At 37.1% G+C, this 26,360-nt stretch overlaps 1 protein-coding gene across 1 annotated transcript; it reads right to left on the reverse strand.

The window, feature by feature from the left end:
• Positions 1 to 937: 937 nt before the first annotated feature.
• LOC149783620 (uncharacterized) lies at positions 938 to 26,087 on the reverse strand. Its single transcript, XM_089933147.1, has 8 exons — positions 26,011 to 26,087; positions 18,744 to 18,801; positions 18,022 to 18,187; positions 17,251 to 17,404; positions 15,989 to 16,200; positions 7,378 to 7,526; positions 1,364 to 1,493; positions 938 to 1,006 (listed from the first exon to the last, which is right to left on the reverse strand). The coding sequence occupies exons 1-8, from the start codon at positions 26,054 to 26,056 to the stop codon at positions 953 to 955; spliced, it is 969 nt and encodes a 322-aa protein (XP_089789273.1). The 5' UTR covers positions 26,057 to 26,087; the 3' UTR covers positions 938 to 952.
• Positions 26,088 to 26,360: the final 273 nt, after the last annotated feature.

The following is a 26,360-nucleotide window of genomic DNA, read 5'->3' on the forward strand; positions in this document are numbered from 1 at the left end:
GCTGAAATACTGTATCCCAACTGCATGGTGACGACAAAATTGTGTTGTCAAGCTTATCTCTAATGGTTTGTAATTTGTCATGGAATGCATTTGCAAATAGTTCAGGAAGGTTCACATGACAGAAGGAAGTTGGAAGTGGTGTACATTGGTTCCTTGATATTAGCTTGTTAGTAATCTCGAAGAGCTCTTTGCAGCTGCGACTTTCCATGATCTTCGTAGTGTAGTGGGCTGATTTCGCTGTATGAACAATGTCTGTGACATTCTTCTTAGCAGCTTCATAGAGTTGCTTATGAATAGTTGGTTTGGTGGAAAGCCAACGCCTCTCAGCTTTACGGCGGTCTCTTTTAGCAGTGCGAAGCTGGTCCCTGACACTGCTATACCATGGAGAACACTTGATACTCTGCACTTGGTTGCTGGGGCATGTTTGTCGAGCAATGAACGCAAGCAATTATCGAGTTGTTTTGCTGTACGAGGAAAGCAAGTTGTTAGGTTTGATTGTAAGCCATGCATTAGTTTGGTTTTATTTATCATACGGAGGTTTCTCTTAGCAGCAAATAAAGGTGGAGGGTTAGGGATTGATACGTCAAAATGACATATAATGCAGAGGTGATCTGATGCAAGTTATTGGGATACCAGAGTGGACCGTAAAATATTATCATTAGGTCGAACAAAAGTTTTCATCTTGCAAAGTTCATCAATCATGCTGACTGATCATTTGTAATCTGTTGCTTTTTCTTGAACATACTAGGACTTTGCATACATTGGCTTATGATGTTCTAACGTGAAGGAAAAGAGGATATGACATCATTTATATGAAAGTCTAAACTTCCATGGCACTGCTATTCATATCTTGACGCTGGGCATTGGTTGATTTTTACAATTTGATTGGATGACCATATTTAAACGTACACTTCTTACAGAGCTAGTGCCCATACAAATATATACATCTTATCTAACGAAAACTACAGTGAAGTACAAAGATACCGTTTGGCCATTTGTTCTGTCTCTGAAATACATGGTAACTTATTCTGTAATAAATGCTTATAATGTGATGTTTATAAAATAACAGTATCGTATTACAGTTTTCTCCGAAAAACTTGTTAGCTTATTTCAATGTTGACAATTATATGCTTACATTACTCACGTTAGACACATTGTAAAGTTAATATTAGTGTTATTAATGACAAAGCTCATACGTGCTGTTCAAAAAATTACATCTCTTGTTTGATTTTACTGACTTTCTGTGATGTAAATAAAATCTGTTTAAATAAAATTGAAATATAAATATGACTATGACAGATTCTACTGCAAAAAAATTACTTTATTTTCTTTCATTTAATTATGAATGAATGTTTGTACACACGCCAAGGTTTCCTGGCAAATAAGGTCTGTTGTTGGTGTAAACCTCGCTCAAGATTGCATACAGTTCCGGATCTCTTTCTCTAATGTGTTGCCTTTCCTCCGCCTCTGACCGACAAAGTGACAGACCGCATCTAAAATGTTTTTAAAAAAATGTAAACAGCAAACTGAATCCATTGCAAAGTTAGTTCAAGCTATATGTAAACTGCACCCCACCCCCGCCCTTGCAGGAAACACTTTTGAAAACCTGAGGTAATTTGAACTCCTTCAGTTCAAAAACGCTTATTTCGTTATGAACTTATTGTCCTTTTAAAGTCTTTCTGACAGATTTTTAAGATTCTGAGGCACTAGGTGATTTTCACTCAAAAAGGTAAACGGGTTATGCCAACAACGAAAATTTTACAACTTATTTTTGGTGGAGAAAATTTATTTTCCTTGAGAGCGGAGAGGGCGGTTGGTGGTGGAGGGGATGATCAGAACTATTATTCTTATCAAAGCTGCTCTACACTGTTCAAATGTTTGAGTCATATGGTATTGCAGATAGAGCAACTAGCGAATCCGTCAGCTTTGGATAATTGACCATATACCGTTTATTTGATTCCTATGCAATATTTTTTACTTCACATTTCATCACAATCGATTTGTTTAAGTAAACATTCAAAATGTTCCCGTGTGGCCGAGTGGTCTAAATTGCTCGGCTTTACTAATTTTTGTCATCTCACCTCTGTCGGTGTGGGATCGAGTCTCGGATCCTGACTCTTGATAATCTTCGAGGCGACGCTGAAAAAACGACCAGGCTACATCGAAGTTGTGACTGAAATCATCACTGGGTTTGGATCTGATCCACGCGTGGATGCTGTTGTGTTTCTGACCAAATAAATGTTGAGAGCTTTGATGGATGTGTGGGCAATTTGTTGTGTTGATAAGTATGACGTGGAAAGTGCATTCTGTGTTTAGTTATTACGAAGCTAAACCGAAGAAAGAGGTGCTCGTTTACCGCGAAAGCGGTTTCGTGACACCACTTTGTCCATGCACTCGTGATCGTTTTTGTTGGCCTCGTCGTCCTCCTTTCGACCAAACCATCGTCGTTTAACCTAGCACGTTCTCACGATGACATCCATGAGGTATGGATGCAGTTCGTGAATGAGATATTGCACGGTGTCCTCGATGATTTTGACTAACCGTGCTGGCTCTCGATCGTTAAAATATTTAAAGATCGTCCATTTTCGATTAATGGCGTCTCCAAGCTGCTCTGGACGCATGTGTCCCCTCAGACAAATGCGACCGCTTGACCTAGTGATCTTTGCATCGCTCGTACGCCTCTTCCGGCGTCGATTTATCGGCATTTCTTACTTCGTGTAGCGCCTCGTGCACTCCCATAACTTTTCACATTTCCATAACTCGACGTGGTATCGAAACTAAAGTATGTTGTCGTGAGATGTTTTTTGATGGCATTTCCCGCATGGTGATGGCTTCGGTCAATGCACCTCCCGTGGTGCATAACTTCTAAACGAATTAAGCTGAGTATACGAAATCGCTTGGGTGTTATCGGTGATGGGTCACGTGTCAGGAAGTTCGTTCAGCTTTTGATTTTGCAATGTTGTCGTTATGTACAGAATAATTTGACTCTCATTGACATCTATAAAATCCTAGTAAATGGAATTACTGATAAGAAATCCTTCTACCGTTTGAACGGTGATGGGTGTATAATTTCCACACTCGCATCTAAATTCATCCAGATCGAACGATATTAAGTCCCAAAATTATAGACCATGGTGACTCTTGTGTTGAATCCTTTGTGCACCCCCACACGACATGGATTCTCAGACGTGGTTCCAGGCATCGGTGAGGACATCACCCTATCGCTCGTGGTTTGACCAGCGACGGAAAACGTGCCAGTCACCACGACATTGCCACTAACTGTATCACCAGATTTATCGTATTTTCCAGCCATATATACATCGAGATCAGAAGCTCTCATGGGCTGAGACGAACTCTCCGCCACCGAAAGAAGTCCGTACAAGATCATACCGCCTATGCTGAGAATTCTCGTCTTCGCTGCACCCGTCATTGACAATTTGGTCTGCACGATAAGACTGACGTGAGACCATCGCGCGGTATTAGTGTCCGGAGAAGGATAACTTACGTCTTCGAGATTAGTGAGACTGTTACTGCTGTTGTTGAGATGACCCTGCACAGAATCTACAGAGCGGCTGTCTTTCTGGTCCAACTCATTTGCAGAACTTCCCCATCCGATCAGCGTAACAAAAGACATGTACAACATGATGGCAAAATTATATACAGAACATGAACATCATTAACTTCGACGCGAAGGAAAAAACAACAACATTCGCATCATTTTTTTATGTCGGACTGCCATTACATAATCGTGGGTCCGACCGGTTGGGGTAAAACCAATCTCCTCCTGAATCTCTTGCTCAGCAACAAGCTCAGGTACGATCGCGTCATGATTTACACGCTTAATCCCCAGCAAGACAATTACCAAACACTGCACGAGTTTGGAAGTACCATTGCAGGAGACAATGTCAGCAACACAGGAGACGTCTTCACCCTAGCCGATCTAGACAAAATTCCACCCATAGAAGAGATGGATTCAAAAGAATATAATATCATCGTATTTAATGACATTAAAATAGATCGCGAGAACAAATAAAGAATAAAATCTGCGAATATTTTTAGCTGTCGAGACACAACGTCTGTAACAGTATATATCTCATTCAGCCGTACTGCGATGTGCCTAAATACATCCGACAAAACACGGGATGGTTTGTCCTGTTTTTCTACATAAGACTGCACGGAAAGACATCGTCCTAAACTTATCGGCATCACAACTATTCAAATAAGGAGTATTTCTCGAACCTCTGTTAGCATGCATCGCTCGATCCTTGCTTCCAGGGTTAATGGGCATCGGAAATGGACTCCAAATTATTGGAACCACGTGTGGAAAGGGCATGAGAAAAAAGGTTTCAACTAACATTGATCTCGAGCATCTCCTTTGTAAAACCATTAACAATTTCAGAGGTGTCTTTTCCAGAGCTGCGTCGTTATCTTGCAAAATTATTACGATGGACGCTTGGTCGTTGTCGTCAACGATCCGCATTTCAACGATGTTAAGTATTTCGACTCGTTTGGATTACCTTCATCCAGCGATGCCGTGTACAACTCGTTACAACTTCAAGACATCAGTGATAGCACTTGAAGATGGTATTGCATCAAGCACATCCGACGCAGGTGACAAGGATAGTCTCCTGTGGAAGGTGTTTTATTCCTCAAATAATGTCACACCTTAACACAGCAACATGAATTCATGGTGTCTCAAGAATAAGACCAAAACGGAGAGTGCAGATCCCGCCCAGGTGGTCGCCAAGAAACATCGCTTCATGATCAAATCGAGGTGAGCTGTGTGCGATTCCAAAAAATCACATTTCAACAAAGAACATGAAATGTAGAGTATAAAGCATGTATAATTGCACACACTGCAATCAAAAGCTGAGAAGACCTTCTCGAGGTAAGAAATATGTGCGTAGGCGACAGTAAAGGATGCAGACGACACATTTTTAGTGGAGCCGTAGACATCCTTATACTGATCGGAAAACATCCCAGACCTCGGATGGACGCTGCCAGGACATAATTCTACCGGACCGTGGAATCCCTTAGAACGACAACTGGATGAACACGATCAGCCACCTCCCGGTCAGGAGCCCTACAACTGTGCCGATGCCATCGCGTTACACCACGTTATCTGTTACCAAAATCATCCGAACGGTAAAGCTGGATGGGATCGAGTCATGAAAGAACTCAAGCCTAAAACCTTCAGAGAACGTGTAGATCGAGGTCACCTGCGTGACATCATTGGCACTAAATATAAGTTCGGCACCGGCGTGAAAACGCTCAGCGTAGCCATGAAAACTTTCACAGAAGAGCTGCATAAAAACGCACGTAGGCATTGTCCACGACACATAGTCGTCGCAGTCACCGCAGATGAGATATGTGCGGCAGAAATCCTCGATTTGAGAGATTAGGTGTGCATATAACGATCATTTCTATTGTCCCATGACGATCATCGATATCTTCAGCAAATACGCCTGTGTTGTGCCTCTGAAAACCAGACAAAGGAAAGTCCATCGTGGAGGCGCTGGATAACCTCATAGGCACTCATAAACCTCATAAATTCTGCGTAGATCATGGAAATGAAGTTTATAACAAAACCGTCCCAGACTGGCTTCAGAAAAATAATATTTACCGGTACAGTACACTAAGCCACCCTCAAGGCCTTTTTCATCGAGAAGTTTAACCGAACTCTTAAACAAAGCATGTGGAAGAGATTCACAAGCGATAACACTCACCGATACTTAGATTTCTTACCCGACCTCGTTGACCAATACAATCACACGCGGCATCGAAGCATCAACGTGACACATACGGAAGATTCTTCAGGGGACCAAAAACAACGGGTCACAGAGGCCTTAATTTTAAATCCAAATTCAAAGTTGGGGATCACGTCAGAATCAGCAGAGAAACAAAACCATGTTTGTAAAAAGGATGCACCCCCAACTGTACAGAAAATGTCTTCGTCGTCGATACCATTCCAAAAACCTTTCCAGTCACCTACACACTCAAAGATTTCTCGGGAGAACCTTTCCAAGGGTAGTTTTACGAGCAGGAATTACAATAACTAGACAGGACATCTTCAGGGTAAACAAGTAATATCTACCAGAGTAAAAACTTCGTTCGTTAAATGGCTTGGATATCCTGAACGATTAAACTCGAGGATCCCCATAGCGTCTCTGGAGAAGATAAGGCCTCATACGAATCATGAAGACCTTTTCCAGAGAAAGACTTACATTTCCATGCATGCTTGTGAAGACCCATCTTCTCACAAATGCACTTAAACACATACTCAAATTTTATGAATTGTGCACGAATTCCCACCTGAACTCGAATCACCTTATTCAGCCAATAATAAAACTCGTTTCGCCGAGACTCTGATGCACGCTTGAACCATTTCTAAGATTCCTCTTCACTTAATTCAGGTACAGGATTGCAAAAGCCAGTATCATAACCACTTTTAAAAGGTCAGATAAAAAAATCCATTTCGCTATACTGCAAGCACATCTCTAATATACAAAAACTGAGCAAAAAGGAGGACCTGAATCTCAATAGTATGGATCCATGGGGACTTGTTTATCACGTAGTGGCCCAGAACCCTCAATGTTTGCTTCAAGAAAAAAGTGAGCCAGAACACAAAGTGGCTTAGGCCTCCCATACCTCAGTAGTAGATCCATGGGGGCTTTCTCTAAGACATTATTTTATCACGTAGTGATAAAAGTGTCCCAGAATCCCCATTTTACTATACTACTTATGAAGAAAAAAAGAACATTGTAGATTTTCTCCCACTTGGATATACACATTTATTATTTATAATAAGGATTACCAGTTGGAAAAAACAGGGGAATACATTTTCTTTACATGTTGAACCCTGCAAAACTCAGTAGGTGAACCATACGAAGATCTCACAGAGCCACGCGAGAGGTCTGGTTAAACTCGTGCATCTTAAAGACAGCATTTTGAACTGTGCAAGAGTAGCAAGCCAAACAGAAACATACTGATTACATTTTAACGTCAATCGACAGTTTCCTATGAGGCAAAGTATCTCCGTAAAAAAGACATTTAAGTTTAAATATGAAGAGGTTTATCTACCTATTAATCTTTCAATCTGTCTATGCGATGTAGCCAATGAGAGCTGTCTTCTCCAGAGGTACTGATAAAAGAAGAAGAAGAAGAAGAAAAAGAAGAAGATGATGATGATGATGACGATGATGATGATGGTGATAATTATTATATTATTATTATTATTATTATTATTATGGTGATAATTATTATTATCATTATTATTATTATTATTATTATTATCATCATCATCATCATCATCATTATTATTATTATTATTACTATTATTATTATTATTAAAATGTCAATGCAGTTAATAATGCATACGTATTCATGCCGCCAGTGGAGTAGGATAGTTTTTCTGCTGCAAAGAAGGATTGGCTAGCTTCGGCGAAATATTCCAGTTCATTAGCCATTGAATAGGCACGGTCCTGCCACGTGGAGTAGGCCTTAGCATGGGCGTATGCTGAAGTTATCTTGAGAAAATGAGAGAAAAGAACAAAATATAATTATACAAAAGTAAAATTGACACCTCGAGACTATAATGATACATTTTTTTAATGTAAATCAATCTTACAGTGGTTTATGATTACACGCATTATTCAGATGAAACAAATTCTCACTTTATTCATAGCATATTTAAGGCCTGATAAAGGCAAATATGTACAGAACATGAAAATTTCGAGATATTATAAAGGATGCGGTGTAAACAATCCAAACACATGTTTAGTAGATACCGTAAAAATAAATTCATCTCCACAAGTTTTGCTGTTATAGAGTTAGCATTACTTTTTTCAGGTTTACTGTTATAAGATAATGCAGAATTAACCTTTCATTCTCGAAATTGCAACATCTGATTTTCACTGAGTAATAGAATAATTTGCTCAGGCGGGCATCTTATGTGATCCAACATTAGGTCATTCATAACTCCATCTTTATCGTTATATTTGGATTACTTAATTATAGACTTTAAGACAATGATTTCCAATGCAAAGCTTTGTTAGGCCGAAATAAAAGCACCAAATGACATCGCCACCATACATGAACTACTTTGATTAAAACCTGAGACGCGATATTCTTCACTCCAAGAAAGGCGTAAGATGTTTTTGACTTGCAGAAGTTTTCCAAAGAAAGCTTGCCTACCCTTAGCAATTTTTAAATGGTTTGCTCGTTGGATTGGTAATCAGTCGTTTTTTTTGTTCTTTCTTTCTAGCATTTACTTAAAAGGTTTTCACGTTGGACTGGCAAACAGTCTTTATTTCCTAGCATTTATTTAAATAGTATGCACGTTGGTCTGGCAATCAGTCGTTATTTCCTCCATAATAAGAGTTCAGTATTCAAATACAAAAAGAAAAAGAACAACAAGAAATATAACTATATGCATTGATGATTAAAATAAACAGTCCAAAAACTCAATGTTACTTGTTGTCATGTACATTTAATTTGTATTGCTTGTTATATTTCTTTTCTCCATGAGTATATCTTACTTATAATTGTATTTTAGATTTGACCTTGTCCAAAATTAAGTTCATTGTGTACCAGGAACCTTATGTTTGTAAACAATTAATACATAGTTAATAGTTCCCTATCAGTATATGTTAAATATTAGGATCATTATCATTAGAAGTAAACATGTTTGTTTTTAGTCTGGGTCTAGGATATTGGTATTCAGCTGTTGTACCTGGTGTTCACCACATTCTTTATTATAATTTTAGTAGCAGATTTTGTCTTGTTGACAAGCCAAAATATTCAAGAATGGAAAATTCCATGAAGTGATTGAGCATGTCCAGAAAATGTAGTTGCGACCTAGATCAAATAGAGGGGTTTATAATCCTGTTTACTTGAAACTAAACTATGTATTCTTGCTATAACATCAGAAGAAGAACCATTTGTATTGTTGTGTTTAGTTTTGGATTTGGGTGAAATTATTTATTCAAATTATTATTCTCTGGAATTACAAAATGCGCAGTAATATTTTTAGAGAGATACATTGATTTGGAACTTAGTGAAATCAGACAAGGACATCTTGGAATATATTATTGTGATTAATTGGTGTTAGCACATCATTACCATTCAGGCCACTGGTACGATAGTACATTAAAGAATACAGGCAGATCACCACCTTCAACATTGCATCTTATTGCAAGCACCAGTGGAATTTAATTAGAACCGTATTCATTAGGCTGGTGATATAACTTTTTGGACTATGTGGGTTTTAATTCGCAATACTGTAAGTTCTTTAAAGAATTTCACTTCGTATTCTAGAGAAATAAATTCTTTGTTGAATTTTACAAAACATGTTGGGTTTTTCGCTCTTTTTTATTACTTAGTTTAAAACAATAGAGTCGTAATACTGTTAAACCAATACTAGTAGAGAAGGAACAAATGAAATATTAACAAATAAATCTACATGAAAAAAGTATAATAGCACCTGCAATGTGTACATAACCTAAAGGAAGGTCATCTTTGTAATTCTGATCCATTAATGAAGAAAACTTAATTTTTTTAGTATGAATTCTTACAGGTTCAAGAGTTTTCATAGTAGATGAACTGGGAAGTTATGCTTTACGAAACAAATTTCGAACAGCGAGTCTGAGAAATACATTCGTAAGAAAACGAGAGGAAACTGGAATGAACAGAACTGAACACGATGAAGTTGTGCTTTGTCCAGTCTCATTTTAGGGTCAGAAAGGAGGGGCTAATTGGTGCATGAAGTTGTCGAAATCATCAAATGACTATACCGTCTATTCATTCTGCTGCGCCAAGGAGCCTCTTCGTTTCTAAAATAAAGTCTTTATTCACTCCAACAGACCAAACGGACTGAGTGGATACGTTCCAAAAGTTATAAAACGGACTGTGTGGATATATTCCAAAAGTTCAAACGGACTGTTTGAATACTTTCTCAGACTGTGTGTATACGTTCTAAAAAATCCAAACTGACTTGAAGGATACGTTTTTTCAATTAAATGAATCGAAAGGCGGATATATACTACAATAACCAACAAGGCATCATCACCTATGATGTATAATATGCAAAGAAAACCGTATGAAATAAAATCACCTGTTATGTACAATATGCAAAGAAAACGGTATGAAATAAAATCACCTATTATGTATAATATGCAAAGAAAACGGTATGAAATAAAATCACCTATTATGTATAATATGCAAAGAAAACAGTATGAAATCAAAACACCTATTATGTATAATATGCAAAGAAAACAGTATGAAATCATATCACCTATTATGTATAATATGCAAAGAAAACGGTATGAAATAAAATCACCTATTATGTATAATATGCAAAGAAAATAGTATGAAATCAAATCACCTATTATGTATAATATGCAAAGAAAACTATGAAATCAAATCACCTATTATGTATACTATGCAAAGAAAACAGTATGAAATAAAATCACCTATGATGTTAATATGCAAAGAAAACAGTATGAAATGAAATTGCATATGCATTTAGATCAATGCAATAAACAGGTTAATTCACAAAATGGAAACACCTTCGGAAAAGGAGATATCTACTTTATCTAGAGTAATATTATGAAGATCAAATAAGACATGACGTATTTTGAATTCATGTTAAAGCAATGAGCAGGTAAGTCAAATTACTAACAAAATATCTTAATGTACCATGCTGTTTCCATGGCTAAAAACCAATTTTCTGGGTATTCAGAAGTTCTTTACACTGAAACAGATTTAGTATTTTTCAGAATATTTCGCTGCATGTTTTGTCGTTTAGACCTATATACAATTAGCATTCAAGTCCACAATGATATTCATTTTCTAGGAGGTTACAATTAGAACAAAATATATCATTAATTGATTTATACGATCGGCCCATCTACCAGGTTCGAGTCTGCGAGAGAATACTCTAAACTAATCAACTGTATTTCTATATCTCAAAAGAACAGATGCTATCATGGTCATGTTTTGATTCGAAATTTGCAATATTTACAGAAAATAAACTCGACTACCAGTCTTAAGATGATTCGTTAAACATTTGATAAAAATGTCTGATTGTCGTAATTAAAAAAATAAACTGTAAAAGATATATCAGTGTTACGGACCCCTTGATTAAACCAAGCTTCATGGACTCCTAAACGTGACAGTAAACGTTTCACTAGACATGCCCAATTTGCTTTATAGGGGGCTCCGAGTGGCCGAGTAGTCTATAGCGCTCTCCGTTACGGATCACTGCCATCTCACCTCTGTCTGCGCCAGTTCGAGTCTCGGATTCAGCCAATGTGGGTATGTGAGAAAGCTTGCCAGTAGTTTCTCGTGGGTCAGTGGTTCTTTCCGGGTCTTCCAGGGTTCTTCCTCCACCATTAATACTGGCCGCAATGTATAGCCTATCGTGTGCTGCAAAATGGCGTTAAACCCTACAACAGCAACAACAACAACAACATTTTCTTTATATAAATATAGTCATGTTGACCAGTCGTTTCCACTTATAGGAAAGATTTATGGATGAATGAAATAAGACGAAATCTGTAATACCATACTCCTGAAGTAAATCCAAATATTTGGAATAAAAGCATTTTGTACAGATTGTGTGCTGTCAAAATACATATGAAGATATATCAAGAATATTTGCTTTGAGATCATTTTATTGGACACGGTGTGCAGATTGTGTGCTATCAAAATACATATGAAAATATATGTAGAATATTTGCTTGGAGATTGTTTTATTGGACACGGTGTGCAGATTGGGTGCTATTAAAATACATATGAAGGTATATCAAGAATATTTGCTTGGAGATTATTTTATTGGACACGGTGTGCAGATTGGGTGCTATCAAAATACATATGAAGATATATCAAGAATATTTGCTTGGAGATTATTTTATTGGACACGGTGTGCATATTGTGTGCTGTCAAAATACATATGAAGATATATCAAGAATATTTGCTTTGAGATCATTTTATTGGATACGGTGTGCAGATTGGGTGCTATCAAATTACATATGAAGATATATCTAGAATATTTGCTTGGAGATTGTTTTATTGGACAACAGAGGGCACGGTGATATCGGATTGAAATTAGTGACCCGAGTGAAGTATAATGCATGCTGATTGGTTATCAGAGAATATAAAATAAAGAAGACTTTTAAAAAGCATTTTGATTGGTTATCACAAGAATATAAAATAAAGAAAATTTTTAAAAAGCATTTTCAGTTAGAAGCAAAACAATTTGGGTCTATTAATGACATACAACGTGAACCAAGTAAATGAGTTTGAAGAAGAAAACTTGCGGGCTGATTTTTTTCCTTGTTTTTTAAAGTTCATCGAATGGCCAACAAAATCGAATGCTTTTTTTTCAAAATCAGTCAAAATTGCACCAGTAAGTTCGACCTCTAGCTTGTGTTCACATTGGCCAGTCAAGAATGAATTTGTAGGTCGGTAAGCAGAGCAGATATAAATATGATTGTAGTCGATGAAACTAAAACTCGATTCATATTGATTCTAATGTGGATATTTCGCAATGAGTTCTCCTGTAGGTTACACTGTTTGAAACGTACATTACATCCACCCGATGTTTTGGTGCCGATCTTTCCAGTGAAAAGTTGCTAATAGAAATAACATAGGTATATTACAATTAAGAAACATTTCGGGCTGCCCAAATACTGCAATGTTCGGGTAATCTTGTATCGTAAGTCATATTTCTTAGAAAATTGGTAAGATTTGTCTTATGTTGAGGTTGGAAAGGTGCATACATATGCAAAAAAGCTTACATTATAAATATTTTCCAATTGGTACAGAATCGAGGACAGGTTTCGTTTTTATTAGCGAGCTAGAGGAAGAGACATTATACATTAACATCGACAGTAACAATCAATGGTCTGGACTGTAAGACACTCAGAACAAATATCACCGTGAACATGATTCCAATGTTTGACCCAGGTACACGTATTATTATTGTAACCAGACTAATATACTAATGTTTATAATTACATGTAGTAATATCACGTATATAAAGTATGTACTGTTTAATGGATGTGTCCTTTTCCAAGAGAAATATAATGCAATCAAGTCTGCCTTGATAACCATGCCATGTATTCCGTGGAGTTTCGTTCTTCTCTCACCCAGTACGAACTTGCACTGTACGTCTGTGGCTTTTTTGTTGCCTAGGTTGGTATTGCGTAGCTGCCAAATGACCACTAACGCTGGTATACCCTGGTTTGGGTCAGGAGTTACATGGTACGTGGTTTTCAACAGGTTTGCTGTGTACGGGCCACTCAGGTGAATCAGAGTAGAATATAAGCAAGTGGGCGGTATCTGACAAAAATGTGTTTTAGTTTAATATATATTGTAGGTGGAATGATCTGCTAATATTTACAAACATATAGTCATATTGCGTCATGTCTAGAAATACGTCCTGGACGACCTTATATACTTTGGACTTGTAACTGGTTTCTATGGAACTTACATTTTATCCACGGAGGCTCGTTACCAAGGAAACTAAGATTATCCATAGAGAGGGCTGATGTGTGTGTGTGTGTGTGGGGGGGGGCACCACCTGAAGCAATATAACAGAAGCGAAGACACTAGTCCGCACCCTTTGATATTTTTAACACTGCTAGCTGGTCATTAATTACGTCTGCTTATTTCCAACTTAAGCCAGCAGTAATCAAGAATAGTTCAAATTCCAAAAAGCTCAACACGCTTCGTTCAATTCGTGAGGCATATGAGAAAAGAAAACAATTGTTCGCCGATTTTGACGAAACGACAAGTACGTGGGAGGAAGATTGTGTTAGCATTCGGATAGTTTTTGATTTCACCATTGACCGAAAAGGTAAGAGAGTTTGAGGTTGTTTGGATATTATCTGACGGAAACACTTCATTTTCTTGGTAGCGAGCCACTGTGATTGTATCCAATTTAGGTCCAGACATCTATCATCATCATTTTCTCCTACTTGGACTATAACTGTGTCTGTGTGATCTTGATGAGATAAGTTTGTTCAATTCTGTTTCGAGATTGTCAGTGGTGGCACGAGATTATTCTTTCACATGTACATCACATGCAAGTCCTGTAATGTATATCTGTTGTTTTTTTTTAAACTCCTGGTACCTGCTTTTATCTAATATTTAAATGTTGCATACGTGACCTGAGTATCTTAAGAGTTTAGTATTAAATGTAGCCTATAAATTGATGTTTACATATGTGTTGACAATTATTAATAATCGTCTTAATAATAAGACTTAAAACGTGCATATGACTTAATTTCTCAGTATCTGATGGTATTTCCAATTAAAGATTAACTAGAATAATTGTGTAACTTTACATTGGTTGGGCAAGGTCCCATTAATAGGTCAATTCGACGTACAAGGAGTAGTATATTGTGTCACGTGAGGTCTATTGCAAAATACATTCGCAATAGACAGTGCATATAACGAGAGAACTGGCCATCAGTTTCAGTGCAGTTTTGGGGTCATTCACATTTCTTGTGTTCCTGTTATAAGTCTTCAGAGTTTTTTTATGTTGAACTTGAATATTATTAAAGAGGAAAATCATTTGTTTGGACTTTTCAGTGGAAACAGAAAGTGCACATTATTTGAACAATAATATTATTCTGGAATTCTTATAAATTATTTGAAGGAATTCTGGACAACATCAACTTGAAAACGTGACGGTTCTCGGAGGACCAGTACATTTCCGGTTTTGAAATTTATAAGGAACTTCTCATTCATTTAGGACATTCATAGACCTTATAACGATTCGTCTGGAATTCACTACATAATAGTTTATGTTCCTATCACGTTTTCATTTATAACTTTGATAACTGAATTGCTTGTTGAGTTTTAGAAGGCATATTTATTCATCTAATCACGGTCTTTATGGTGGAGGAGGAGCATAACTAAGTCAATTTTGATATGTCTAAGGCAGTAAGTAGATTTATATTTTAAGTCGCTTTTGATCTGTGTGAGGCTTTTCCTGACTTTTTACACAAGAAAGTTAAGAACGGTCTCAGATAGATCGAAATCGACTTAGTTATGCTCCTCCCCAACCAATAAAATCCCCAATTTCCCAACCTGTCTTTTGGTTTGTTAATTCCTGATTTGCCCCATCTGTCCGGTTCGTTGCCATTTCCGGTCGCTCCATTAGATTTATCAATTCATTGAGAGTTTTGTTTACTTTTTCTTAAGTTTTAAATCTGGTGTGTGTGTGTGTGTGTGTGTGTGTGTGTGTGTGATTTTAAAAAAATCAGTCATATCGCTACGATGTCTGCAGTGTGGCAGTTTATAATAATGTATAGCACTGGGGCATCATGCCGCAGATATGAAGCAACATGTCCCACCCAGTCATGTTATCATGACACCAGGCCGACCAGTCCTAACACTAATATCTTAATGCTGAGCGCCAAGCGAAGCAGCTGTTAGTACCATTTTTATAAGTTTTTTTGTATTATTCGACGACCTCCCGATCCGAGGCAGACGCTATAACCATTTGTCCACTGGAGCGGTTCAAATCTGGCATCTAATGTGTTTAATTGATTTCTGCAAGTTGCATTGAGGTTGATTCTTCATACACAGCCATGCGTTTTGTGATGCTGGATATTTTGTCATGTATGCTTACAGACTTTGATATAATGATATAATCTGTATTGGGTTTAAAATGGCACGTGTACACGCATGTAATTCATGTATGAAAGTCTGAACGGTTTCCTGAATTCTTTATGTTATTCTATACACTGAGTACATATTAAGGTACGGCGTTGACAGTTAGAATATGAAATATTTCCGCAAATCATCGTAGCTCTGATATATATTTATCGAGCGGTTTCTCCGCCATTTATGTTTAGTCGAAAAGAAGCTGCACATGACAATAATTCCAGCACCCGAGTTGTAAGAATTGTAGCCTACGCTGAAAAGAATGAAAATAAATAGGATTATAAATTCCTATTTGAAACTATCAAGGACCTACCCTGCTCTTCAAAGTACTCGATAGTCCATAGGTGTGGATGGTATGAGAAAATTCATGAACGAGAATGTTTGACTGTTGATTATATGGATCATTTGAATTGCAGAGGACGTTGTCATCGACTACGACCGTTCTCATCCCCCCTGTTCCCGCAAGACTGCTGTACTTCCGGCCATCAAATGTACACGAACTGGCGCAGTATCCGGAACAGGAAGCTTCAGTAAATCAATCAATAATTTATTGAATTAATTGGTAAGAAACAAGGAAAGACGCACACATATATTTCGTTTCTTCAAAACATGGTCTCAAATCTAACAATAGAATAGCCTACATTATTTGAAAAACGTGTTATTTCCCGATTCGCTTTACTGTTTTATTTTAGCAAAAATCAAAGCATTAAAAGAACTTTAAAACGAACAGTCTCAAAAGGTTCATTCACACCTTTATGAAAAAATAAGTGCATTCCAAACAGCAATTTTAAAAACAAAATAAAAAGCGAATGAACGAAGAAACAAATAAACAGACACTCGCGCAATCTTGTCTGCTGTTAGTGTACCTCGATGACATCTTCCACAGAACGATATATACTTAATTCTACAAATTTAACACGAATTCACACTGGGAGAGTAGTTGTGTTGCCTCATAGTATTCTATAATTGGAAAACAAATATTTTGTAATTCAATGAAACAGTCTTCTTTGCCCTTCTTGCAATAAATGTTTTACAACATCTTTGGGAAAATGCATTTCAGAAAGATAAACATTAATTTGGTTTGGTGCGTTAATTTTCTTTTCGCTATGTTTTAATATGTTTAGCAAGCGATTTTCATATTTTCAAACTCCACATTCCTCCTTGAATTATTAACTGGTAAATAACTGCCACTGCTGTATATATATATATATATATATATATATATATATATATATATATATATATATATATATATATATATATAATATTATTTATATATAATATTTCCGGTTTTACTCAGCATATGCTCTTTTACGGATTTAAAACCTGAGAGTCTAAGCTAGTTTTACTCATTGTAGGGTAGGGGTTGGTTGGTGCAAATCGGAGAAAGGTAAAAACAAATATATGGCTTGGCCTTGTCATGCCAATCTTTATACTCATTCTGTTCATCCAATTTGACGAGTTTGAAAATGCATTTATGCTAATAGGTATGGATCTTCATTTTGAACACGGGTGGCTTTATCGAGAGGATAGGATACAGCCCTGATCAAGGCATCTGTCTACCATGAGACTTACATTCACATCCAGGTGGCGTTGCAAGTCCTGCATATTCCGAATATACCGTCAGAGTTTCCGCTTTGGTGAAAACACCCACCTTGGCATGTGTGGCCAGCGTTTGAAAGATTGATGGCGGCATGTGTTTCGTCACTCGAGCGACGGTAGTGGCAGCCTGAAAATATATGACAATGGCGCAAAGTCTGAGTTGAGATCAATATCAGAATATTTTGCTATTAAATATAACTAATTATAATAAATTTTATATAAACACGTACACACACATGCACGCATACACATACATGCATACTGATAGAAATGCCCCCCCCCCACAAACCACACTCACTTATATATATATATATATATATATATATATATATATATATATATATATATATATATATATATATATGCATATATATGCATGCATACATGCATATATTGTACGTACGCGCATGCATACGTACGTGCATATATATATATATATATATATATATATATATATATATATATATATATATATATATATATATATATATATATATATATATACATACATACATACAAATATGCATACATGCATACATACAAACAAACATACATACATACATGCATACATACATACGTACGTACGTACGTACGTACATACATACATACATACATACATGCGTACATGCATACATACATACATACATACATACATACATACATACATGCATACATACATACATGCATACATGCATACATACATACATACATACATACATACATACATACGTTTGAAACACTTACGACTTCATGAGCATAATCGCTAACATAAAGCGTGGCTGCGACTTCCATGGCAGCGTGAGATGTATACGTTGAGGAAATCACTCCATTGCTCTGTACGAATTTGTACTTTAATGTCGCTCCTCTTCGATGCAGTGCGCTCGTATTGTTTACTACATGCTTCAATGAACTGTATAAAAAGAAAAAGGAGACTTAAAGTTGGCCTTTTATGACACAGTTATTATGCATTCTTACACGATGTGATCTGCTTCATCAGTTTCGACGCGTGCTGATGTGTGACGTCAGTAGTATCGGGCAATGAACATTACTGTATACCTACGTCAGCCGTACTGAAATCATCAAAACAACGTTCTTGTGTTAATATACAGACAATGTACTAAAATTATTTTGGTTACTAAGGCAAACGTCTGCACAGAACAAACCGTTGATAAATTCTTATAATCTAAGGTTATAAGTACTGAATCGCTTTCCATCATGAAATTATCGATAAGAAGGACTTTTGTTTTTGATTAAATGGAGCAAGGCAGGCATTGCTATATTATCGATAAGAATGCCTTGTGTTCTTGACTGAATCGTTCTAGGCAGGCATTGGTATATTATTAATGGATGTACACATACACATATTCACACATACGCATATATCTATACACATATATAAAAGCTGAATGTACCAATTTAGTTTGCTTGCTAAATTATTTTCTTTGCATCGATTCATATCTACTTACCTTCCCTTCTGAAAAGCCATCCATTCTTCAGGAGTAGGCGGTGGAATCGTCCATGCGACTGTAATTAAATCGAAAAATACGTAAACATTTGCCTCCAGACCGCGGACACTAGTATTCGTTCACATTGGATAATTGATTCCAAACAACTTTTTTGTAGGGCTTCATTTTAGCAAGGGATCAGATAAATTTTAGGGTATTTTTTATGAACGCTTGTTTCGATGGCTTATAATATTGTAGCATTCACATTTTCTGTATTTCAATCAAATTTGATCTGAAACAAAATTGTTTTGAATGGATACGATAACGATCAGATATTACAAATTTACACAGCTATGGCCTTACATTGACATATATCAGGCATCAAATAGGAATGTTAACAAGGTCTCTCATGTGTTTAACGATTATACAGTACAGTTATCGCTAATATAATATACATGTGGCATATACACAAACTAAAATATGCAAATTTTGTTTGTTATCAATCAATTTTGTTATTAGGCTTTATTTTAAAAGATTTCTGCTGTTTGTTGATCTGCGAATTTTGCAATATCGCTAGAATGACATAGAGTTATGGCCCTTGATCAACATAGCTTATCCAAAAAAAAAAAACAGTGAAAATCTTAGCAGTGACGCTTAACTTTGATTTCAGTAGTGATGTTATACAAATTCTGGATGATATGAATTGCAAGAAAGAGTTGACTATATTTTCATAGAGTAACTGTCCTTGATTGAGTAATGATGCAGACTTTTGTAGATGCTCTTGCAGTGGTCAGAGTGACACGCAACCATTAAATTTGACGCATGGGCTAGGCTCGGAATAAATTGCTGCCGGTGATGGATGTTATATTCTGTGTTTGGTGGCACGATTGGACTTTTATTAGGATCCTCTAGGATAACAGTTCGACAGTTATGTTAGCGTAAGGTCAAGTAGAGGAAACGACAAAGTCGAGATAATTTTGGGCCATTTTAAATAAGTGTCATAAAATGACATTTTCCAAACTAATTATTAATACAGGCGGAATAGAGAGAATTATTTTAGCTTGGCGTGTTAAAGTTTTGGTGGTTTGAGAAAGTTAATCTTGATTGGCTGAGCGAAACGACGGCATGTTTTCCCAGACGAAACTCGAGGATTTAAGTAATCTCCTTTGCGAAATTAAGTCACTCTAAGTTTCTGAGGAAAGTCAGAATTTAGCTCCAGAAAATAACAAGTATTTCTCGTTAAATTGTCCAATCGACGGTGGTCCTGAAGAATTTGAGAGACCCAGAACCAGACAGAGATTCGGCTGCACAGAAAGAGCTAGTCTCGAAAGGGCACGAAGGGGAAAATAGCTCCATACCTATGCCACATAATGGGCAAAAGCGCAGACTGCAAACAAGTTTTGGTTGATGATCCGAAGAGGTTGGAGAGAGAGAGAGAGAGAGAGAGAGAGAGAGAGAGAGAGAGAGAGAGAGATTGAAATACGGTGACGCTGACCTGCCACAAACAATTGATTTGGAATGGACCGGAAGAATCATTGTTATGCTGACATGCTGAAACGTTTCGAGTTAGATCATTGACTGAATAATATGATGAAATTTGTTTTATCGGTATACCAGAACGGACAATTGCATCTCTCACACATTTTGTATTTGTATTTCATTCCAATGTCATGTTTAATTTTATTTTGTTTATTTAAATGATTAAATTGTTATATTTTACTTATTGGGGTTCTTGTTGTTCTATTCTATATCTTTGCTCACGCGTCTGCTATTCCATCTATTGATTTCATATTGTATGTTATTAATTACTCGCTCGGGGCAAAAACACCGTTGTCGATCATCTCCTTGATAACGTTAACCGAAACATCATAACTAGTGGTGGATATTATAGACCAGCTATCCCCCATTGACTTATCTCCCCTAGATCAGACCTACACTTCACGCTATAGAGACCATGTTAAATGTAGCTTATTCTATTTAATCAACGCTCAGATTTGGAGAACATCAATTATGTGATATCTCAGGTAACAGTAACATGGCTTTTAAAGCGTAGCAGCAGAGAGGGCGAACCCTACTCTAATTGGTTCACTCTCTGTTTCGCAAAATACGCCTTCCTGGAAAATCGCGATTGTCTCAGTATCCAGTATGAGACAACCCTGTTCACCAAACTTAATAGACTCAAACTGACTTGCGCAGCCTATAGCTGATCGCGAAAAATCTCAGGAAAATACGCGATCACGTCGGTGCCAAGTTGGAGACAGCGCCCTCTCTGCTGCTGTAAATTAAATCATTATTATATCAATAAAGGCAATCATCGGAGAAGCATATACCACGAGATTACCTCGAGCGCGATTAGAAGCAATCGAAAAATTTCTTGCTGTTCGTGATTCTGTAAGACAAAATTTCAAGAACGTCAAGAAGCACAAGTTGAATTTGATACGGGTATAGAACAGTTATTTAAATCCATTACAGCGGTTACTAAAAAACTATATGGGGAGATATCAAGGCTGATGAGGAGAGGAAGAAGGTTATTCTTTCAGTATTAAAACAAACCGCTGAGCAGACTGAAAAAATAGCAGCGAGAACTAAAAAAAAACAAAAAAAGATTTTACGAGATCTTCCAACTGATATAGCTGCAGCTCAGCCTCCTCCCGTCGGTGAAGAAATACTTGAAGGCATCAACGAAATTCGAACTGAATTCGCCGACTTGAAAAGGGGGGAGCCTGCGCCTAAACCCAAACCAGTAAAAGAAAATATTGAACTAATTGCAAACTTTAATGAAGGTGCTATTAAGCAACTTAAAGAACTACAAGAAAAAGATTTACCCGCTGCAATATTAGCAAGTCTAGATCGAAAAGACATAATTTTAAAAACAAAATATGCTACTGTAAACGATAACAATTTTATAAAATGGATATATCGTGTGCATTACAACAAAAACAGGCTAGAGATGATGATCTAAGATTTGTGAATTTTGTAGGGGAAATACAAAGACTTTATAAAGAATATACATCACAACCTCAACAGCAACCACCTCCCTATTCGCCGCCTGAGCAAGAGTCTTATCAACTTCCTCCATCTCTGCAGTAAATAGAACGACAAAAATCTGAACCCAAACCTCAACCAAAGGCTTCCAAACCATCACCTGCAGAAATATTTACCGGCGAAGCTCTTGATACTTTTACTGACCGAGGTAAATTAATTAATATTGCTGCGCATCATTATAGTTCTAAACAAAAATATATGAAATCTGAATTTGTTGAAGAAGTAAAACCTAAAAATTGGCTTCCTTTATTATATTTTGCTTCTAAAGATTCGCTTATTAATATGAAAGATTTAGGGTATCTAAAATTTAAACAAGATGTAAACAAAGCGAAGCAACTACAATCTCCAGAAGAAGAATTTTACTATGCGCCTACTACTAGTGGTTTAGAAGTGGTCTTATTGCTTGTCCTAAGAATATCCTCGATGACGTGCACCGAATAGAAATTCTGATTGGGGGTAAATGAGCTGGAAACAATTCTCAGGAAAAAACCCAATGAAGCAGCTGATATGTGTCGACTGTTATTTCAAGGTAGTATCATGGACATCAATGTTTATCGGGAACTCATTAATGAAATTGTTGATGACTAGCTGTTATCGCGATTAGATAAATGAATAACAAATAAATTGATTATACATATGCTCACCGTGGACCCTTAGCGGTTAGGGTGATAAACTCGCGATTACCAACCTATAAAGCAACTTGCGGAGATGGACTCGGTGATGTTGTTCAGGGTTTATTCAGAAATATAGCTCCCAAAGCAAATCGATCGCAAAACAATTATCAATGAAAGCTATTGACGTTGTTCGTGATAAAGCTCCTGGTGCTATTGGTAATGTTGCCAGTAAAACGTTCCTGGTAATCAAGGACAGACTAGCACGATTAATACGTAGACCAAAACCGGTCCAGCCAGTGAAATTACCAAGCACTGAAGAGATGCCTGCAAATGTTAGTAAAGTAATAATTCAAGCCGCAAATCAAAAACTAGCAGCGCTGATAAATCAAGGAGCTGAACAAATAAATACAAGTCTGATATCAGGAAGTAGTCTTCGGTTTAGAAGATAACAAATTATAATAAAATGTTTAAACGTACATCTGACCCAGCGTTTGACATGGATGCACCAGTACTAAAGGATGAGTCTGTGCGTGATTATCAGTATAATTCTTATGAAGCAGTATCGCCAAATCAACGTGGATGAATTGAATTACGAGTTCAGGATACAAGTAGATATTTGCTGAAGCATTTATTGAAGTCACAAGTGAACTTGTAACAAACGTCGCTGCTAATACACCCTACGGAGCTAATGTCAAAGTTGGCTTTGTTAATAATGGCATCATGGCGTTATTCAAAAGTGCTATATACATGATCGATGGAAAAGAAATTGAGACAATCCAAGACAATGTCGACGTTGCTACAACGATTATAGGTCTGGCAAGGCATTCACATGCTTATACTAGATCAGCTGGTCCGACTATGATGTTCGTCAAGGATAATTCTTAACATCCTGATTCCAACCCATTTCGTCTCATACAAATGGCGTGTAATACTTCGACTGACCCACAGCTAGCTGAAGCGATAGATAGACCAGCTGATGCATTTCTGATGCTACAAAGTCAGAACCCTGATTATAATTCAGGCTTTGTTACACGTAAATTTATGTCAAAAGGTGATCATATAAGATTTTTATGTGCAATTCCACTGTCCCACATCTTTGGATTTTGCAGAAATGTCAGGAAGGTCTTTTTTGGAGCCAAACATACATTTGTTCTTCATCGAAAAGAAGATAATGATGCTATCTGGCGAGAAAATGGCGCTCCTGATGGTAAAGTAATATTATTTAACTCTCATTATGGATGCCAGTAATGACTCCATCACTCGCAGAAGAACAGCGGCTACTTTCTTTTATGGACCAAGGCGGTAAATCAACAGTATCGTGGTTAACAACAACTATCGATATTAATCAAAATCTTGTAGACGGTTTATTTACATGGCATATATCATCACAGCAAGGTGTTTCTGCACCAAGACATATTTTTGCTCTTCAAGATGCTACACGATTAAACAATCAAGAAGGAAATCCAATGATATTTGACCAACTTGGTGTCTCTGAAGTATCTTTAAGAATAAACGGACAACAAGAACCATGCGAGGATATATTATTGGATTTGAACGAAAATTATGTAGCACGTGCATATCATCGTTTGATGACATTTATGGGACGTGATCAAAATATTGATACTGGTTTGCAAATATCACAGTTAGATTTTACATCATTGTATCCGATGTATTACTTTTCGCTGGAACATCTTGATTTAGTTAAGCAATGTGTCGTTGATATGCATTTTCGAGCTAGCATAAATTCAGGTGGTGTTAATTACAGAGCAATTGCTGTTATACTCAGCGACAAATCAATGTTACTTGAAGGTGTTGGTGGGCGAATGAGAGTTATTGATGCACCAGTGGAAAACATGTAAACAATTAGATCAATCGCGTTAATTATAAATGTCATATAGTCCCGTTAATGCCACTCTGACTCCTGGTCAGGCGAAAAAATTACAATCAAAAAACGCGAGTGCAAACTAGCGCGAGATCAAATTGCTAGTGGTAGTCCAAACAAATTATCGTTGATTAAAACTCAACTAAAACATTTCAGTAAAGCGCAGCAAGCACAAACCTGAGTTCAACTTGATTTCGCTCCAAAAGCCATCAGTGACAATATTAAAACCTGTGGTATATTTCCACTTCTCGCAGCAATACCAGCATTAATTGCTGCTGCTGCACCAGCTGTCGCAAAAGCAGCAGCGTTGGGGTTGGGGGTGTGGGGGCTGTTGGAATCGCTGCTGGAATGGTGTCATCACGGACACAAAAACCAACCAGGCGTATACAAAAGTCCAATATGCCTCAGCCGGGTCGTCTAAAAGTACCAGTGGAACAATACGGGGCGGGTCTAAGACTTCCAGGAACTCCGCCCTCGTGGTACCCAAAACGGTTTTGAAAACCAGCGGTTTTACACCGATGTCAAATTTTGATTTACTCGATGCTGCTAAACAATTAAATATAAACAAATTTTACAGGTGTTTGTGTGCGAAATCAGTTACCGAGCCAACCGAATACCAGCGAAACTGGAATTATTAATCTTGATAACAGCGATGGTCCGGGAACTCATTGGGTTGCTTACGCGGTACATCCACGTGGAATTGTTTATTTCGATTCGTATGAGTTAGCACCGCCAGTTGAATTTCTAAAATATGTACAAAGTACTCCATTCTCAGTTTGGTACTCAACGCTACCAACACAAACATTAACCGATCCCCCAATATGTGGCCGTAAAGTAATTAATGTACTTGACGCGTTATCAAAATCAACCAAACCACCTCACAAAGTCGTGCACGAGTATACCGAGGATAAATTTAACATTTTAAACAATCCGTAAAGAATATTGGTTGATATTTACGGAAGATCTCTCAGCACGAGTAAAAGTTAAAAACATATGCGACCAAAGATGAAATCGATAATCTTTTAACGTTGTCCGAGATAGACCCAGATGAGGTTGTTATTTTTCAGGACCGGCATGGCAAGTTAAAAACCAGCAATATCAAATGGAATGACATAGTTCGACGAGTACTCGGTGCGGTCACTGATAACATTCCTGTTTACTGACAGCGGAAAAATCAGGGATTCAAGTATATCGTTTACAACCATCAGAGATGAAATTGCAAAAAGTGTTGCTAATCGCTTAAAAAATACCGGTGACACAATGACAGGTGAGCTCAACATGAACGGAAATAAAATAGTTGTTTTAAGAGATCCAGCATCCGACGAAAATGCCGCGACGAAAAGATATGTAGACGTTTACTACAGCACCGTTGATGGTAAATTGTCCACGTTGCGGGCCGAGTATGACGTTCACGTCAGTATGTTTACAAATCTCCGTAGAAACTTTAGAAAAATTAATGAAACCGCAGATGATTTCTTCGGTACTCCGCTCACCGCTGACATGAAAATTTCCGATATCAAAACTAACATTAACACGGAGCAGTGGAGTTTGGATGCCCAGTTCTTCGTACTCTAAAGATGGTATGAGAAATCGTGTTTTGAACATTTTGAAGTGTTTTTAGTAGATACTGAGATGAACCAGATAGGGGTGAATTATGATAGGCCAGTCTTGTACGTATTACATTGTATCTACATGCCATGGGATGATGATACAAAGTAATTTGAAAGGAACTATATGTTAATGTTACCTTCGACTACAATCCATAGAGCCAGATACAACACGATTAGAGCCATCTTGGAACTGGTACTGTGACCCAATTATTTATCTTATCATTGAACTTTAACACAGAAATACCGCTGAGTCGTGCTGGTTCTAACTTTATCTACCAGAAACATGTACAGGTACAGATCCTGAAATTTCATTGTGTCATTGTATAGCAATGATCGACCGACAGTCATAAGTGCAAAAATAAAACACCTATTTACAGCTAGCAGACAGGGCTACAAGACGCAGTACAAAAATAATAATCGGTTTTTGTACTACGATATATACTGTGGTGCTTATATATATTGCTGACACCGGTCGATTTATGTGGTT

The sequence above is a fragment of the Sinohyriopsis cumingii genome, chromosome 14 (assembly GCF_028554795.1).
Source record: "Sinohyriopsis cumingii isolate HCF-2022 chromosome 14, ASM2855479v2, whole genome shotgun sequence".
Taxonomy (NCBI): domain Eukaryota; kingdom Metazoa; phylum Mollusca; class Bivalvia; order Unionida; family Unionidae; genus Sinohyriopsis; species Sinohyriopsis cumingii.